Here is a 21055-nt window from a genome sequence, read left to right as displayed (position 1 = left end):
TTATGTTATAATTTTAGAAATGTATTTCTTCTTATTTGATGCTGTAAGTTGTAATGACTTGGAATAATATCAAATTTTATTGTATTTGGGAATTTATACTCAATTGAGAATGGGAGAAGACCAAATTAAGTCACTTGTGGCATGCAATTGTTCTAAAGAACAATTTAGTTTTTTCTTACAAAAAGTAAACTAGTTAGGATAAAGAAATTATAAAATGTATTTTCAATGATAAATACATTGATCTAGCTTTGCTGTTTAGAAACTAGTAATAGTCATTTTGTAAAAGCACAGATGATTCTAAAATACTGTTTGTAAAAGTTCATCCTGGAGCAGAATTTAATAACCGGTTTACATTCCAAAAATAGACAGTGACATTGGAAATGTTGACAAGTATAATACCAGTAAGGAAAACATTTACTGCTAACTTAATGCCCATTAAACCTAAAGTACAAATCGTGTTTTACAAAATGTCTTATTACTGCACTTGCTGTATTAAACTTTAATATTTCTATTTTATCATGATAATATTGCGAGCTAAAAAAAACCAAGTATGTCTAAAGTGGAGAATAATTCATAAGATATATTTAATCATGATCTTAATGATATGTATCTTTGTAAGAACAGCCAAAGTGTGTGACGGTTTTTAATATGGAAGATCCATTCAACACATTAACACACATTTTCAGGCACAAAGGGTACTGTTTCAGGAAGACTCCTTTTATTTATATTTGCCAATATGAAGACAAATAACAATATTCTAAAAATTACTCAAAAATAAGCAAAGGCATGCAAAACATACAAGGATGAGAAATTTCCAACCTAATACAGCAGTGTTATCAAAAAAAGGTATTCCTGTGTTCAAAATAATTGGTTTTAATAAAAAAAATGAATCCTGTGTAAGTTTTCAGATATATAGAGTATGCCAGTAGAATTAATAATTACCTTGGTTCTAGTATGTTCTTATGGTGTCATAAACATTCAATTCAATATGTGTAGTTATTTGGAATAACACAGCAACAAAATCCACCCAGCACTCAGGGACAAATACAAACAACTAGTCCTCTGGAGAGCCGAAACAGAAACCTCCCACAAGACAGACACACACACCAAGAAACTCCACAGACTACAAAAATGCGAGAAGCCCAACCCCTTCAACCCTACACAGAATCCATCACCTCACACGTACAAAACTCAATCCACTTCATAGAAACAATAAAGAAACAAAATCGACAACCCAGCGACCAATTTGTGAGCTTTGATGTCATATGCCTTTTCACCCAAGTGCCTATTAAAGAAGCCTTGACAGCTATCCAAAACAAACACAACCCCCCCTAACACATCCTAGATCTGACCAACCACTGCCTAACCAACACATACTTCATCCACCATGGACAAAGATGCAAACAGGTAGAAGGAGCGCCTATGGGGTCACCCCTCTCACCCATCATCGCAAACCTATACATGGAACACTTTGAAACCAACGCCTTATATAAATCTGAACACAAACACAAACTAAGGTTTAGATATGTGATGACACTTTTGTAATTTGGCCACATGGGAAAGAAAAACTGGACAACTTCCTCACACATCTCAACAGCCTACACCCCAAAATACAATTTACTATGGAAATAGAAGCTAACAACCATCTTCCCTTTTGGAACATCCTAATCTACAAAATACCCAATGGATCCCTAGGACACACCATCTACCAGGAAAAAAAAAACACCAACCGCTACTTAAATGCAAAATCCCATCACCACCTGCACAGATCAACTCCATAGCCAAAACCCTCATCTCCAGAACCAAACGCCTAGCTGACAAGGACCACCTGAAAACTGAATTACACACCCTCACAAACGTATTAATTTCCAATGGATTAAAAAAAACACAATTACCAACCTAATCAAAAGGGACGCAACCCCCAAGAACCGAGACACAGAACAGGACAACGGCATCGCTCTCCTCCCTTACAACAAAGGCACCACAGATAAAATCAGCAAAATTCTCCACAAACACAATATCAAGACAGCCTTCGGCACTGACCAAAAAATAGCCAACATCTTAAGAAACCCCAAAGACAAGATCCAGCTAGAGAACCAAGGAGTCTATGAAATACCATGAAAATCTGCCCTGCCACATACATTGGACAAACTAATAAGAGAATAAATGCACGCATCGCAGAACACAAGAACGCAGTCAGAAAAGAAGAAAAAACTTCCTCCCTTTTCCAGCACCTTAAAGCAACAGGACATGAAATTGATTTTGAAGGAACCAAATTACTCTCCAAAACCGAACACTTCAACAAGAGTATAATTATGGAAGCTATTGAAATAGAGAAACACCCCCACAACATGAATAAACGTGATGATACCTCCCGCCTACCAGACATCTGGAAACTAGCCCTAATCAATAAACGAGTCCCAGCCACAAAAGTTGACACAGGACCCAGAACAACACAGGACACCATCATCAATCACTCTCACCAAACATCAATTCCATCAACCAATCAAATGTGAAACAACACAGCCAACCAATCCGTTTAAAGCAGCAAACCCAACATTCCACACACCCCCACCTATATTTATAGAAAAACGGCAGCTCCGATCACGCTTTGCTCGCACAAGCACAAAGCCAAAGGCACCAGCCTGAAGATGACGAGTGTGACCTCGTTGAAACATCACCAAGATACTGTCAATCTTACACGGGAAAAGACCCGAATATGCTAAGACCTCCATACCTATACTCGTGAAAATCTACAAAAACAAATTTATATATATATATATATATATATATATATATATATATATATATATATATATATATATATATATATATATACACATACATACATACATACATACATACATACATACATACACACACACACACACACACACACACACACATTTTCTATAAGATAATGGTAAAGGTTCCCCTTGCACAAATGTGCTAGTCATTCCTGACTCTAGGTGGCAGTGCTCATCTTCATTTCAAAGCTGAAGAGCCAGCACTGTCTGAAGACCTCTCCATTGTCATGTGACCAGGTAGACTAAATCTGAAGGTGCACGGAACACTATTACCTTCCCACCAAAGGTGGTTCCTATTTTTCTACTTGCATTTTTATGTGCTTTTGAACTGCTAGGTTGGCAGAAGCTGAGACAAGTAACGGGAGCTGACTCTGTTATGTGGTGCTAGGGATTCAAACCACCGAACTGCCAATCCTTTCTGATCAACAAGCTCAGCATCTTAGCCACTTAGCCACCACGTCCTTTTAATATATTTCTATAGTAGGGCTATTAGTTTAGAATGTTTTATGTTTTGCCAAAATGTAAGTAAACAATGTGCTGTCCTAACAACTGTCTTATAATAATAATTGTAATTTAGGGAACACCTTGGACTTATCAGAAAATAAGCCAACAGCCAAATGGGAAAAACTGCTGGGACCTGATTATAAAGTTATGGTATGTTATCCATATATCCTCATTAAATTACCGGGAATGAATTATTTACATTGTTTTCAAGAAATGAGACCTTAAATGAGAATGTTTACTTTTTGAGCAGAGGGTTAAACTTTTAACAGTAGTAAAAGCCTCAATAACTTTAAGAGGAATTCAGCTCCCAGAATTCCCTAGCCAGCAACACTGGTTTAGTACATAGGAAATAATTTAAATGAACTGAATTATAAAAGTGTGATCATTAATCCACATTGAGTCTAATCAATAATTAAACCTGTTTCTGCAGACTCGATTAGGGTTTACTTCTCTCAGGCTAACCTTTAAAAACTTTTGTCTTTTGCCTAACTATATTTCTAGTGCTTCAATCATTCACTTGTTCCAATAATGCATCTGCAATATATTTTAGTCAATTTCTTTTGAGTTTTCAAGTAGCTCTTTGTTATACCCATGAAGCCTTTCTGTTTTTATTTGATTTTTAGAATGTCACAATAGATACACCAATTGCAGATGATGCTGAACTACAGAAATATTCAAAGGTATTGAATCTTTTTTCCCCTCTTAACATTCTGTGACATGCTAGTGATGGAAATAGGAATAGACGTGAATCATGTGATATAAACATTTCTGACACTTTGCATATCTTACTGTTTTTGTGCTGCTGTTTTGTGGCGTGACCCGTCAAAAGCGCGGAGGACAAAATCGCGCTCGACGAAAGCGCGCATGTGACGTCATCACAGCGCGACGAAAAAAATTAAAAATTGAAATAAAATTAAAATTAAAGCAAGCTGATTCACATAAAGGTAAGGGTTAGGGTTAGGGTTAGGTTAAGAATTAGGGTTAGGTTTAGAGCGTTAGGGTTACGTTTAGCGTTAGGTTAAGGGTTAGCGTTAGGTTTAGCGTTATGTTAACGGTTAGGTTTAGGGTTAGATTTAGGGTTAGGTTAAGGGTTAGGTTTAGGGTTAGGTTTAGGGTTAGGTTTGGGGGGGTTAGGGTAAGGTTTTCGCTTTTTTTACATTTTTCGATCACAGCGCGATGTTTTCGTCGCGCTGTGATGATGTCAAATGCACGCTTTCGTCGAGCGCGAGTTTGTCCTCCGCGGTTTTGTGGTGGAACCGTTTTGTGGCCATGTGTTTATTCAAGAAACTACTTAATTTTTACAACTACAGTATATTTTACAGCTTGGCTTGTTGAAATGCTTTGTAGACCTTCCCTGGGATATCCATGGTTTAGGATTAGCACTGAAAAGAAATATTAATATACCTAAGAAGAAACATTTTAGAGATCTTCTGTAAATCAAACCTTGATTGGAAACAACATTAACTTACAGGGCTGCTGTATGCAGTAATAATTCTAAATTCCAGTCTTTACAGTATCTGTAGGCTAATTGTATTCAGCTCAACTTGGATCTTTCGACCAGCAGAAATACATTGTTGAAATTGAAATTCTTTTTTTTTAATACCTAACAAGTTGGACTCCGAAACCAAGCTTCATTACTAATTTATCCCTTTGTTTACGTATTAATTGATGTACTTATTCTATTAATTCAAGCCTTATTTAAACAATATTCTTTTCTCCCTGATTTGTTTAAGTATGTCAGACAGAAGATGGTAAGAAGTAATTATCAAATCTAAAAGTTTTATTCTTCTGAGAATTGTTTTTTGTCTGTATAATATTTGTCCATTTCTCTGTTGGTTAAATATCTCTCATAAAACATTCATAATCCCATTTTCATTGGTTTGTTATAAAACAGCTTATATTTTCCCAGTCAGATCCTAGTGATCATGACACATCCAAGCTATCCATACATCCCCCTTAGAGGAGGGGTGTATGGTTGGGCATGGGCATGGTGCGTGTGGCCTAGTTAGCCTCCTGCACCACAGTGGGGAGCGTTTTTCATCCTCCCCAGGCTCCGGAGGCTTTCTTTGAGCCTCTGGGAGGACAAAAACTGCTTCCCTGGGCTCTGGAGGCCTTCCAGAGACTGGAAACAGGCTTGTTTCCAGACTTCCAGAACCTTCAGTAGGCCTGTTTCCCCCCCCCTCCCTGAGCTCCCCGCCCAGGGCCTCCACCACCTGGCATAATGAATGGGCTGCGTGGAGACTCCTGGTAGGAGCAGGGTGGGTTGGGCGTGGCCAGCCAGGGGTGACATTTGGTGTTTTGCCAAACTGGGCAGAATCCTAGCTAGAAGATCGCCTGAAGCGTGTGAACCCCCAGCAGCCCACCCCAGCTCCCCCTCTATTATTTTTTTATCAATGTAACAATCTGGATATCTAAGTGCTGTTGTCTAGACTGGCAATCAAAAGGAAACCAAGAACAAAAGAAAAACAGGAATATTTTTTTAAAAAGTAACGGCAAAGGCAACAATGAAGACAATAGCACTTCTGTGACTCTTTACAGAAAACTGGATTGGTGCATTAGTAGGAATTGAGATGGACTTGAGGGCACCACCATCCCTTTACTAAAGAGTATTAAAATTAAAATAAATCAAAGTCAACTCATTACTAATTTAAAATAACATTCAGTTGATTCAAATGTCACAGAGCTACAGAATCCACTTCACGTTCTTTGTAAATGTTCTTCTGCAACTATATTTGTGATTTATTTTTAATAGCTGCTGCCTATTCACACATTAAGGCTCGGAGTTGAACTGGATACTTTTGAAGGACATCATTACATCTCTTCCATTGCTACAGATGGCCCAATTGCTAATCTTGGCTTACTGCAACTAGAGGACGAACTTTTAGAGGTACAATTTTAAAATAGTATGTTGTATGAAAAATACTGCATAATCTTTATAATCAACGCTGTATCATGGATTGTATGTTTGAAGTGCATTAATATGCCTTATAGGATATTACAATTTGCTAGAGAAATTACATATTCCCAAGATCTTAGCATCTGCAAGTTCAACATGTCTTTCCATTGGAAGTCTCCACCTCTGTATAAGGAGATATTTTTATGAGTATACAAAATATTGGATGAGATATTTGTTCCTGTTACTCATTCCAAATCTTCAATTACATCCAGACCTTGTGATTTCAATTTCATTCCCCAATTGTTTTGCTTAATGTAACACAGAGTTTTTGGCTTAAAACATTTCCAGTGTTAGCCTATAGCAATTATTTTAAACAGAAATACTAATAAGGGGTCTGGCTGACTGGCTGGCTCTCTTTTTCTGTGTGCAAATGGTGTATGTGTATGCCTTTAATTCAGAGGTGGTATTCTGCCAGTTCGCCCCGGTTCAGGTGAACTGGTAGTGGTGGCAGCCGGAGGTTCCGTCCATCCACATAGACGTCATCACGGACGCTCTGTGCATGCGCAGAAGTGCTGCGCGCTCCCGGTTCTGAACCAGTAGCGAAGATAAGAGGATTTCATGCCTGATTTAATTCTAATTTAGTATCACTTGGCATTAGCTGGACTGCCATTCTATGTCCCTAGAAGAAAATTATTAAGGTATCATAAAACAGCTGAGATCTCTTCCTTTTGCATATGCTGAAATAGATTCAAACTTAGATGTCCCTTCTCAAATGGCCTGGAGTTTTGTGTGGTTATTGCCCTACTTAGAGTCTGATCTCTACAGAATATATAGATTGGAAGAACAATTTAATCTGCAACATGAAAAGAATTTCCATTCCCAAATACAATATACCTTGAAATCTACAGAAATATAATTTTCCTCTCATTGAAATCAATGGGGGAGAAATATTTTTAAAATATTAAATTCCTCCCTCTAGTTCACAATGGAGATATAGCATAGCTTTGTTATTATAACATAGCATAGGATTTTTTATTCATTTCCATCCCCAACATACGTCCTTTGACATACCTGCTGTGGAAGTCCTGAAAGGTTTCTATCGTAACTATTCACTTAATTATAATCGTAATCAATCTAGCATTCTATTTATCCAAGTCACTGACTGATTTACATTACACAGCCCTTCTCTTGATATCATAATGTTAATGTGAGCAACAATAAGATTAGTAAAAAAAATTAGATTAGAATTCTGGGTAGATTAGTTTTAGTCTACCAAAAGGATAAAAGATTCTTATATTTTAGCTCCTGTGACTAGGACCTAAATAAAACCATATCATAGAAGAATATTCAGGGTACACCTCATATGTCCAAAGAGAGAAATGTACTGCTTTCTAATGAAACTTTACTGAACTGTGTCCATACTGAAGATCCACTTGTTTTTCAACTCACTCATGATTTCAATGGATGAACAAAAAGAAATTGTTAGATTAGCCTGTCTGGAAGCCTGGTGCCAAATCCTGACAACCCATTCTACTTCTCAAAATACTTATGCAAAATAAATGTTGTTCTGAAAAATATAGTTGTCTCAATGCCTTTCTGCAATATACCATGTTATATGGAATAATTCCAAAATGTGACAGAATTTACAAGCATATTGTACAGGTTTCTGAAAACTGAAGCTATTAACTACTGATGATTAGTGCTTACAAGATGCAGCCTTTGAGACAGATTTTTCCCCCTTCTATTCAACTTTGTATAAATTCATGGAGACTGACTGGACAAATCCCTGTAGTTTTCTCAGAAACTACAGGGATTTGTTTTTCAGAAACAATTTGCTATTGCCTCCTTCCTAGGGCTGAGAGAAAGTGATTGGCACCAGATAACCCAGCTGGCTTTGTCCTTTAAAGCAGGACTAGAACTCACACTGTCCCAGTTTCTAGCTTGAAATGGATTAATCCATTTAAATCTTGAGTTAATCATGACTACTCAATGCATCCATATGCAGACAAAATTTGCTATTTCTTTTGTGAGAAAAACTCTATAAAATGGCAAACATATTCTAAAAGGAATACACAATATCCAATCAACAAGAAATCAAGACATGTAACTGTAGTATTTTAATAATACAGAGTTGAACTATTCTATATATAAAATGGCTAATCATTCCAAATAAAATATAAATGGACTCATTTACAGATAGGCTAATACCACAACACTGCTAGTAGTTAATAACAGAAACACGGTTACTAAAACCAGCTAATTTGAGGTTAGCAGGTAACTCTCTCTTTTCTGTTGGTTGTCCTTATATATCATCAGTCTACATTTTTACAAGTCATTGTGGATTGTATGAGCCACAAAAGTATGGTACTGGAAACAGTAGAACTAACAAGACCTACCCTGACATCAAGAAATTCAGTTTGTGGAAAGAACTAAAAAAGAAATAATAAGGGGAGTATCTGTAGAACAAAACCTTAACAGTTAACCAATGTTTCTTCATGTGCTGCTGAACTACAAATCCTTGCAGTCTTTAATGTTCTCAATGCTGGCTTAGGGCTGAAGGGTATCCTAATGCAAGAATATCTGAAGAGTTACAGTAAAACAGGAGATGAGAGTAGAAAGGCCATGGAGATCAAGTAAAACTAAATAAATACTATTGATTGCTTTAGTGGTTTAAGGAAGTCATTAGTTTCCTGAAAATGGTGTGGTGTGTGTGTGTGTGTGTGTGTGTGTATGAGAGAGAGAGACAGAGAGAGAGAGAGAGAAAGAGAGAAAGAGAGAAAGATGGATACAGAGAGAAAGAGGGACAAAGACAGAGAGAGAGGGAGACAGGGAGAGAGAGAGGGAGACGGAGAGAGAGAGACAGAGAGACAGACAGACACACACATACAGACACACACAAACACACACAAAATGTTTTTCTCCTTCATTGGAATTCTAAATGAAATCCATCTGTCTATCTATTGGGGAGTGGGGATTGTACTTGCCTGTCATTGAAACACTATAAAATAAGCAGTGAAATATTTATGATAAATTCTAATAGTTTTAAAGTATTGGTCAATTTAGGAATGGTGTCCTTTCTATTTTTAGGTAAATGGTGTCCAGCTCTATGGGAAATCCCGCCGTGAAGCTGTTTCTTTTCTGAAAGAGGTTCCTCCTCCATTTACTCTGATTTGTTGTCGCCGTTTGTTTGATGATGATATGGATTCTTTTGTGGATGAGCCTACAGCCACAATTGCTCATTCTCTAGAGCCAAAGGTATTTGGAAAAAAAACCCCAATCCTATGGCATGTTTCCAAGGATTTCCCAAAGATTATTAATTGATTCTGCTACTGCTTTTGGTATTGGTTACTTTGCATTTAATTTTCATTATGAATAATGAATGTGAATAATTCATAAACCATGTTCCTACTGCTCAGAATGGCATGTTTTTTTTTAAAAAAAGTAAAATTCTTAGCCACATTACGATGGAAAATGCTCTGCTTCATCTGCCTTTTAATTTTTTTTTATTATGGGCATGTGCATTAGCATATTGCTTTCTTTGCTTTAAATGGTTCATGAAAAGTTATTATCTCTGAAACTACTAGGGGTGTAGCAGTGGAAGCTTTGCTGCTACCTTGTAAATGATTAAATTCTATCTTTTATTATCATATTTAGTGAAATATTGTAACACAGTACTTTAATAAACAGTATTGGAGTGGGAAATATTGAGCAGTATTATATTACAGCAGACAATGCTCAAAATTTATGATGCTTCATCCATGATAGATAACATTGGATCTTGGATATCAGGTTGTTGAATAACACTCCACAATCTAGAGCCATATATCCAAATCTTTAGTCCTTCTGACTTGTGATTTATCTGTGCAGTTTACACATCATCCGTTCTGTTATTTAAAGAAGCTGAAGGAAAAGCCAAAGTACAGATAGTCACTTCACTTACAACTGCTCGTTTAGTGACCATTCAAAGTTAAAACGGCACTGAACAAAGTGACTTATGACAATTTTTCATACTCTGGACCGTTGCAGCATCCCCATGAAAAATTCATCAACATTCAGATGCTTGGCAACTGGTTCATATTTATGATGGTTGCCATGTCTCATGGTCACATATTCCCCTTTTGTGGCTTTCTGACAAGCAAAGTCCAGTGGAGAAGCCAGATTCACTTAACAACTGTGTTACTAACTTAACAACTGCAGTGATTCACTTAACATATATGGCAAGAAAAATCATAAAATGAAGCAAAACTCATTTAACAAATTTCTCACTTAGCAATGTAAATCCTGGGCTCAATTGTGATCGTAAGTCAAGGACTACCTGTAGATACGATCTGATTTCCATATTAATTCTTGTAAAACAATCTCGTTAAAGGATATTCCAGAATTAGGTTTGAAGATGTCTGCTATATCTAGTGTACGCTATATTTGAATAATAATTTCCAGATGTTTAAGAGACTACTTCTAGAAGGAATAATCAACCATCTTCTATTCCAGCTGTGGGCATTGTTCTCATATATTCCATCAAAAACTAATAAAATTTAAAATATTTTCATGTGTAGGACAATAATGATTAACTTCTCTTTTTCAGTGTTCCCAAATGGGAGCTTTTTAAAATGGAACATTTTTTTAAAAATAGTCTTTATTGGTTATACATTTTTTTAAAGAATAAGACATACAAATACAAATACAATTTTAAACATACAACCCCCGCCCCCCCGTGGTGACAGTCATTCACAGCCCAACTTTTCTTTTCCTTCCTCATTGTTTAGTCTCTAAGCAGCATCTTCTCGTTACAAAGTTCAGGGATCTATTACAATACCCATGTTCACTTTTAGTTCCCATTGTTAACAACTGCTATTTAACTTTCCCCGTTTTAAGTCCCTGCTGTTCTCCTTGTCACCCACATATACCATAGGTTCCAGCTAAGATAATGTTCTGTTTCTCCTTTGTCCCTCAGCCAACCCGTCATTCTGTCCATTTCTGCACATTCATAAATCTTTTTAATTATGGCATCTTCCGATGGTATGGTAGTAGATTTCCAAAATTGTGCATAGGTTATTCTTGCGGCCACAATTATATGTAGGCTCAAATGCCATATAGATTTACTCATGTTTTCTGGTTTTATGCTTAGTAAGAAATTCTCGGGTTTCCATTCCATGCTTGCCCCCGTAACCTCTTTTAGCCATTTTTGAATCCTTCTCCAGTATTTCGTGGCCTCAGTACAAGACCACCAAATATGGTAGAATGTGCCATCCCTTCTTCCACATTTCCAACACAGTGGAGATAACCCAGGAAACATTTTGGCTAACCTCGTTGGGGGGAAGTGCCATCTATAAACCATCTTGTATATGTTTTCTTTAAACGCTGTAGATATTGTAAGTTTAATAGTCTTACTCCATAGATCCCACCATTTGCCCATTTCAATCTCATAGCCAAAGTTTCTCTCCCATGTTATTAGAAGGCTTTAATCCATCTCTTCTTTAGCATCTTGACAGGTCAAAAATTGATAAATCTTCGATAATATTTTCTTATCTCTGCCAAACAGAATCTTATCTAGCCCCTGGAACTTTTTTGAACTGTAAGTTCCAAAAGTTGATGATGCTAAGTATGTTCTTCTGAATTCTAAACTTGTCCTTGTAGTTTAGAAAGTGTATCTTCATGCAGAAATATTTCATGCTCCTGACTTTACTACTTTTAATGTAATTGGAAATTCCTGGTGGCTTATCTAGGCAGGTAGCTAGAAACATCATTGTACTAATGATATCAAGTATGTAAATCAATGAAAGGACATGCTGACAGTGTACATCCCATTCATCTTTCTACAATATAATAAAGGAGCAAAAGTTTTGAATTATACCTAATCTCTGGAATTCTCCATTAGCTGATTGCTTCCATTTTGTGAACAAAGAAATTGATGGTACCTGGAAGATTATAGTTTTAGCTATTAAACTTTCTAGACATCCCAGATATTGATTTTACGATTTCCATGGTAAAATAAGTGTGTGCTTTGAGTGTTCCTAAGGTTTCCCAATTTAGTAGCATATCAGTTAAAAAAAAACATTTTAACTAATAAAAAGATACTTCATAAATGTCCATTTCTGTTGTTAATCATTTTAAAACTATCAACTGAGGATGCATTCAACACATTCTTTCATCTTTGCATAAAAACCTGATGTTATAGCTGAATATCGGTTGCAAATAGTTTTCCCTTTCAAACTAGATAGATCTAGTTGTTGTTTTTTTCCTTCCTGCCCCAAAAAGACTTTTGCGTAAATTACAATCAAATTAAGATATAGTTATTGATAAAATATTTTGTACAAAATATGAACTGAAGTAGAAGCTTTAGAAAGTGATTTTGTGAGGTGGATAACCATATAAATTGAATAAAATAAAATAAAAATCTCAATTTTTGATCCTAATTTATATGTGCTTAATATTTATTCCTTACACCATAAGATTTTCTACTTATACATGTAAGTATAAGTGTTATACTTACAAAACTTATAAAGATAAAATGACCAATATTTAATTTTATGAAATCACTGGGCAAACCTGCTTCATTGGGGCATGTTTCTTTACCTAAACAGAAACACAATGACAAAGGACAGGCGAAAAGAAAAGAAAACAAAAGAAAACAGGGGACATAGGAGCAACAATATAAAAACCGCTTGGAACAAGAGAAATTAGGTGAACTCTATGTCTCCTTGGCAGACCCCCCCAAAAAAGAGGGGACTATCCATATATATAAAAAAAAGAGTAAAAAGTTAGTCAAATGTGTGCAGATGATAATGGAAGAATCTTAATGATGGAGGTTAAAATTCAATAAATGCAAGTGCTATTGGTGGTGATCTATGCGCCGAATCAGAAAAATCAGAAAAAATGTTATAAAAAACTACATTAATAATAATAGAAATGGGATTAGAGAATATTTGTTTGTTGGGAGATTTTAATGCAGTGGTAGACACAATAAAGGACTCTTAAAGTAGCAACTCGAAGAAGAAAAAAAGGAAAACTTTGCCAAAATCATTTTTTGACATGAATTTAAATTTAAGAGAGAGAAATAAATCCAAATGAAAAGGGATATACCTTCTACTCAAATCCACACAAATCATGGTCGAGAATCGACAGGGCCGGGAAGAACAGTGAGATAGAAAATAAGTTAGAAGCAATAGAGATTGTATCTAACACATGAGCAGATCATAACCCGATAAAAATAATTTGGAAGAGCCCAAAGAGGAAAAATAGACGTTGGATGCTAAATACACAGATACTAAAAGAAAAAGAGTACACCCAGCAGATTAAGAAAGAAATGGAATTCTTCCTCAAGATACATTACAAAACCTATGGGACACCACCAAAGCATATCTACATGGGATAACAATAGCGTATGTAGTCCGAAGAAATAAAGAAAAATGGAAACTTCTCCAAATTTCATTCTCTCATGAGTCCCAAATATTAGACACATTCTGTGTCCAAAGCAGTGACGTGCAGTGAGGGTTACCATTGGTGAGGCAAGACCGCAGCAGCGGCGAGAAGCAACGTCTATGGCAGACATAAATGCAAGACGCCTGTCGGACACAGCAGCAGGGGTGTTGTTTCTTGCCGCCGTTGCGCTCCACCGCCTTGCCACTCCCCCGCTTCCTCCGACCCCACCGGACCACTGTGAAGAAAGAAACACACACACACACACACATACACTCCACAATAAAAAAATTAGATATTTAATTACAATAAATTTGAATCTCCCCCCCTCCGTCCGACCCACATACCTTTTCCAGCTGTGGAAACTCTCTCAACTCTCCTCTTGTCCGCCCAACATAAGCGTGCTCAACGTAAGCGTGCTCATAAGGCATGATTCACTGCTCCCCGATCAGGAGGCGGGAGAATCAGTGCCTCCTTTGCATATGGAATTTTTTGCTTTTTAACTCTTTCTTAACTTTTAAAAGGCGAAAAATTCCTTATGCAAAGGTGGCCCTGAGTTCTCTGGCCTCCTGCTAGTTAATACTGAGAGCAGACACCAAGCTACTGTGACTTGAAATCTGGTAGCAACTACCCTGGCTTTAATTATTTTTAAAAAAATATTTAAAATTCTTTCCTTTCCCTGAGGAGACTGGTGAGGCCCCGTCTCCCTTGCCTCTACTGACTGCACGTCCCTGGTCCAAAGGTACCTTGGTTCAAAAATGGTTATCCTGCATTGTACCATTTCACCCAGTTAAAACCTATGACAACCAGAGTTTTAGTAGTATATAGATTGAAATTCCAATCTAAATGACCTTTTTGCTTTGCATATACAAGATACATCTTACTAGTATTTTTCTTAGGTGAATCTTGAAAATCCAGAGGAACAACAGGAAGATGAAGAGCAGGAAGATGAAGATGTGGAACTAGCACTATGGTCTTCTGAAGTCCAAGACATTGTCCTTGTTAAAGATGCAAAAATAGGTTTAGGATTCAGCATTTTAGACTACCAGGTATGCATACATCCTTAATAAGCAAATGTATCTCAACTAAATGTACAAGATAGAAATTAATGGTTTTCTTACCTTAGATTTGGTGCAGGCATTCTTTTGTTCTACTGCATGTTCTGTTCCATCGTGTTTCTAAAACTGTTTCAACTCTCCAATTTGACTTTAGTGATTATGGTAGGATAAATAGAAAAGAAGGAACTCTCTTTATGGAAGTGGATTTTTGTTTATGTGATACTGTTCTGTGTTCATTATGTTTTGGCAGTATTCCTTAATTTTTATTTATTTCTTGGATCCATAAACAAATCTTTATGATACACATGACTTGCAATGATTGCATGTTGTTGACATCATCTTTTGTACATTATCAAGCAGCAGAAGCGCCAGACAGGGTTAAAAACTTTTCAGGCTTTGTTCTTAATTTTAAAATGTTGGTTTCATATGTATACACTACATATGTGGAACCATTTTATACTTAAACAGTATTTGTTTAATAATAGTTGTTCCGTAGTACAGTGTAATGTTGGTGAAAAATCAGAAAGAGTATTAGCTAACTTCATATCTTTCATTTTATAAACATTCATGCCAATGATGTGACATATAGATAAGGGTAGATTGAGATTCTCAGAAAATATATGATTTGTAATTTTAACGTCATAAAAGTATAGACCAATGATTGCGAACCTTTTTGGCACCGAGTGCTGAAAAGGGAGCAATTTGCGCGTGCTTGTCTGGGCCGTGACCAGGAAGAGGAGATGCCCAGGAGAAAAATACTCCTGGTTTCATTTACTGGTTTCTAGTACACGCATGCACGCTGGCCAGCAAGGCTTCCGGTTACTGTTGCGCATGCTCACGCACCGATCAGCTGGCCGATATTCATTCTCATGGCAGAAAATGGAAGACCAGTTCTTCCGGTTTCTGGCACTGCCGCATGCACAAAGGCCAGCTGATCATCACATGTGCATGCTTGCCAGAAACCAGGAAGAGGAACGGGTGAGGCCATGCGTGCCAAGCGCCATGGCGCCAACGTTCCACTTCAGGCACATGTGCCATAGGTTCGCCATCATGGGTATAGATAGATAGCTGAGAAGTATAGCCCTGATGTCGTGAAAACAAAAGCTACAAATAAGCAGTATTGAAGAATTATACTAAGGAGAACCAAAAGGGCTTCTTTTAAACATGTTAAAAACAAAAGTCAAGAAAAAAGTATCAATTTAGCTGGTGGTAAAATACTAACAGAAGAGAAAGAAGTATTTGACTTTTATTTTGATTTAGAGTCCTGGAATAAAAAAAAATAGTATTCAAGCAAGAAGTCGTGAAAAAGTAGGATGGGCAGAATTGAAGCTTGACAATTATGGTCTGACAAAATGGTCAGAAAATACACCATATTTTTTTTAATTATTTCAACTCTCAAGGACCAGATGAATTGAACCCCTGGATCTTATCTAATGATTCGCAATTAAATGTTGAAAAAGCCTAGGGAGGAAAATCACTAGAAGAGAGCAAATACTGTCCCTATCTTCAAAAGGGGTAGGAGGATAGCCCAGCAAACTATAGACCAGTTAATCTGAGAAATACTGGAAACATTTAGAGCAGACCATATAAAGAACTATGTAAGAAACTGGAAAAACAACATAGTAAATTATTGGAATGTGTCAAATATAAATCTTGCCAGACTAACCTAATCTCATTTTTGACTGAGTAGCTATTTTAATAGATTGAGGGAATGTTAAATACACAATATATGTTGATTTAGCAAAGTGTTTGACAATGTATGTCATAATATCAATTACCTAAATGTGATGTATTCTCTTTTTTGGGATGTGATTAGAGGGTCATCGGTTTTGAATGCTTTAATTTGGATTTCTGTACTAAGCAAGAAAGTAGATTTAATGATCTAAATGGATTTTGGGGGGTTATGGCTTTCAGATTTTATATCAAAAGTCTGAAATTTCAAATACTTTCTTTCATGAAATTTACAGCATCCATTGTAAAAGGAACTGAATTCCAGAAGAAATACTATTTTTTACCAAATTTCATGCTGAAATTGAGGGAGGAAAAACCATAGTGTTAATGTAGCAAATCATTATGCGTTTTCTTTTGTAATAATAGAAGGATTTGCTTCAAATCTTCTATTACTAATGTACTTTACATAGGTTTATCATCTATAAAATATGTATTTACTTGCTAAAATGAGAGTAGTACAGTACCTTTCTATGTGTATAAAAAATTGTTAGAAAAATGTAGAACAGTCATAAACTTTTCCCTTTTTTGCAATCTTCTTTACAGTATCATACAAATTCTATTCTATTCTATTCCATTCCATTCCACTCCACTCCACTCTTTTTCAGTCCTTTTTAACCAATGCCATTTATTCTGGCTTGTTCATTTCACTAATTATTTGGGTTTCTCAAGATTTGAGGCTGGTTAGAAGCCAAAAGACCTTACATCAGAGGTGGGTTGCTGCCGGTTCGGCCCGGATTGGCCCAATAAGTAGTAGCGGCAGCAGGAGGCTCTGCCCACCCACCCGGATTCTTCAGCGCATGCACACGGGAATACGTCCAAACTGGTAGTAAAAAAATTAGCAACCCACCTCTGTCTTATATGCCAGTTTTGTATTCTGCATTAGAACTCCTCAAATTAATTTGAATTCTTCAGAAACATATTCTATTTTGAAAGTCAATTTACATCACATTTGAATGCATAACTTCAGCACCTTATGTGACCAAGAAACAGCAACCAGAATAATCTAGTAAGATAAATGCAAGACGAAGGAACATGTTGCTGTCCCTCTAATGTTCTCTCCAAATTCACACCTTAATTTTCAGCTCTATAAACAAACAGCTGTTTACTTTCACAGAAAAAAAAATGTAAAGCAGCATTGTAAGGGAAAACATACCTTTCAATCTGATATGCTCCATCTGGAATTTTTGTAGAATAACATCCATTTTCTCCCTCTCTCTCCTGCTGTTTCATTTTTCTCTGGCTGAAACATATGGGTAGTTTCAGACTTTTTCTAGTATATTATGTATTCAACACTGTGATGGTTCAGTGAGCAAACAGCAAAAATAATCATGGTTATACAAAGTGTTGGAAAGTTTATTTCTGCTGTTGCATAGATGACCTGATTTCTTCCTTGGGTGGCTTGAAGGGGCCTAGGGCCGGGTGGAGTATAACTGGAAGAAGGATGGAAGCACTTGTAGAACAAAAGAACAACATAAATCTTTGGAGCTAAAAGATAGTGTGGACTGAGGTTTTACAGAGACATGAAATGGAAGCTTGACATAATCTTCTGAAAACAATCAGAATAACGGAGTTGGAAGGGTCTATGGAGATCTTCTAGACTAATCCCTGCTCAGGCAGAATACCCTATACCCATGATGGTGAACCTATGACACGTGTGCCTAAAGTGGAACACGAAACCATGTCGCCTAGCACGTGTGGCCTTGCCTGTTTGTCTTCTGGGTTTCTGGTCCATTTGCATGTGAGACAATCAGCTGTCCTTCGCGCGCATGCAGCATTGCCGGAAACCGGTGTGCGTATGCATGCTGGCCAGCTGACTGTTGGGTGCGGGTGCATGCCAGAACCTGGAAGTTCGGCTTTCCCGGCGCGCGCCCCCAACAAGTGTGCTAAAAACATTCACCATCACTGCCCTGTACCATTTCAGACAAATGGTTGTCACATTTCTTCTTAAAATCTTCCAGTGTTGAAGCATCCATAAACTCTAGAGGCAAGTTGTTTCACTGATTAATTGTTCTAACTGTCAGGAGGTTTCTCCTTAGTTCTACATTGCTTCTCTGCTTGATTTGTTTCCATCCATTGTTTCTTGTCCTGTATTCAGGTGCTTTGGAGAATAGGTGGAAATCCCCGCTCTTCTTTGTGGCAACCCTTCAAATATTGGAACACTGCTATCATGTCCCCCCTAGTCCTTCTGTTCATTAAACCAGACATGCCCAATTCCAACAACCATTCTTTATATGTTTTAGCTCCAATAAAAATATAATTTCAGGAAGGTGCTAATTAATTGCACAAAAGGAACATGAAGATTGCCGATTCCTAAGTTCATGTTCTAATGCAGAAAATGCAGAGAAATTGATTAATTAATATATAGGCCAATCAGAACGGGGCAACAGATCTTATTTGCTGGCTAGCTTACATATGAAATTGGATTGCATCTCTTTTCAGAAATAAGGAGGGATATGAGAAGGGATATGAGAAGAGGGTCACTGTCCTGAACAACACAGATTGAGAATTTATCCTGAAAGACAACTGCTGACAGTGATAGGAAAAGTAATGTCAATTCTGCAGGATAAGGTTTCCTTAACTCTTCCTAAAACAAAGTGTAGCTTCTAAATACAGCCTCCATATACAGGGGAAATATAAAGTAGGGGTTTGAAAAGATTATGAACATTAAAAAAAAATCACTTTAGAGTAAATTGGGCCGTGCCTTTGATCTTGTTTGAATAGGAATGTGAAATTAGTATTAAAACAGATAATCCTCAATTTACAATCACTTGTTTACTTTCTGTTCAAAGTTACAATGGCACTGGAAAAAGTTACTTATGATCAGTTTTCACACTTATGGCTATAACATCCCCTGGACTACATGTTTAAAATTCAAGCACTTGACATCTGGCATATACAGGTAGTTCTCAACTTACAACAGTTCATTTAGTGACCAGTCAAAGTTACAAAGGCAGTGAAAAAAGTGACTGATGACCGTTTTTCACACTTACAACCATTGCAGTATCTTCGTGGTCATGTGATCAAAATTCAGGTGCTTGCTAACTGATTCATATTTATGATGGTTGCAGTGTCCTGGGATCATGTGATCAGCTATTGCAACCTTCTAACAAGCAAAGTCAATGGGGAAGCTTTAGAGTATCTTTCCTGAGATTTTATAAGAGTAGACCTTCTCTTATTCCATCTTTTTAAAGTGTAAGTTGTTTTCCCTCTGAATAGTAGAATTTGAGGTTTTGGATGAAATGCAATAGAGAATCACATAATTGATAGAAGAGAATATTTGTAGCTCAGGTTTGGACTAGGGCCCTTTGTGTTCTCCGAGCTTTGTTGTTTTCTTGCAGACATTTCATTAGATAATCAGTGCATCAGCACTGATGATGTTATCTAGTTTGGTGATGAAACGTCTGCTAGAAAAGAACCAAGCTCCGAGAGCACCAAGGACCTTACAATCATACATCTTGTTTGCAACTGAAGCTACGTGGGCTTGATTTTGGCTTGTTTTTGGAATGTTGGACATTGGAAAAGCATCATGGAAAAAGACAATGGGAAACCATTTTGGATACAGTTCTCAAGAAAACTCCATGGATGTTCATTTTTTCTAAGGTGATCAGTAGTTAACCTCAACTCAACGCTGACTTTATTTTTTAATAAATAATTTTCTAAAGTTTATATAAACTGGGTATAGAAAATTATAGGCAGAGTTAATGATCCAACAATACTTATTCACTTTTCTGTAATGGGGAATGCAGAAACACAGAATAATACTTTCCCAATCTTGTTGATAAATGTCACTGAAATATTTATATATATCAGTGACGTGCGGTGAGGTTTATGCCTGGTGAGGCAAGCGGGCAAAACCCGCCCTATGTCAGACACAGCGGCAGGGCATTCGGATGGTCTGCTGCTGTGTCTGACATAGAGGCATCCTGCATCTATGGCGGACACAGCGCCGGGGCTTTCGGACCTTCACTTTCCGACTGCTTCTCGCCGCCTCCACGCTCCGCTGCCTTGCCCCCGCCTCTGACGAACAATCCCGCTGCTGCGCCTCCGCTTTCTTCAGCTCGGATGGAGCTCGGACACCCAAGCTGCTGGCAGCTGCAGCGGGGGCCACCTGAGCGGCCATGATTTTCTCTCCCCAGCCAGCCAGCCCCCCCCCCGCCTGACCTACTCCTCGCCTGGCCGGCCAGCCAGCACAAGGCCTCACCACTCTTCTCCTCCTCGTCCTCCCCGCTCAAGCGGCGGTGGGCTCCGCGGGACAATGGGGTCTCATTCCTCCCCGGCGCGGTGAGCTCCAGCGGGCTGGACATGGGTGCAAGGGGCCTGGCCCCACGGTGCCTCCTTGTTCAGTTGCAGATGGCAAAGAAAGGGGAGAGGAGGAGGAGGAGGAGGAGGAAAGGGGGAGGGGAGCAGGACGGAGCTCCCAGTAGGGGGAGAGGAGAAAGGGAAGGTGGGCAAAGTGGGCGAGAAGATGCCAGACAGAGCCCTTTGCACAGAGTCGGGCCAAGAGGCGAGACCGAGGCGAGCTGAGTGACAGCGGCTTCTGACTCTCATCCGCCGAGTCCTCCTCACTCTGACACAAGGCTCAGCACTGCCATTTTACCCAGTGCCATGGCAACTTGCGGATGCCCCACTGTTGTGTCCGA

General features: G+C 37.8%; 1 protein-coding gene across 1 annotated transcript in view; it reads left to right on the top strand.

The window, feature by feature from the left end:
• Positions 1-21055, top strand: part of PATJ (PATJ crumbs cell polarity complex component) — a 165357-nt gene that overhangs the window by 30643 nt on the left and 113659 nt on the right. The window contains 5 exon segments of the mRNA XM_032217300.1: positions 3385-3461; positions 3935-3991; positions 6064-6198; positions 9295-9462; positions 14526-14675. Coding sequence (XP_032073191.1) covers positions 3385-3461; positions 3935-3991; positions 6064-6198; positions 9295-9462; positions 14526-14675 — 587 coding nt within the window.

This window comes from Thamnophis elegans, chromosome 5 (assembly GCF_009769535.1).
Source record: "Thamnophis elegans isolate rThaEle1 chromosome 5, rThaEle1.pri, whole genome shotgun sequence".
NCBI classification, from domain to species: domain Eukaryota; kingdom Metazoa; phylum Chordata; class Lepidosauria; order Squamata; family Colubridae; genus Thamnophis; species Thamnophis elegans.
This window is presented reverse-complemented; position numbering and strand designations above follow the sequence as displayed.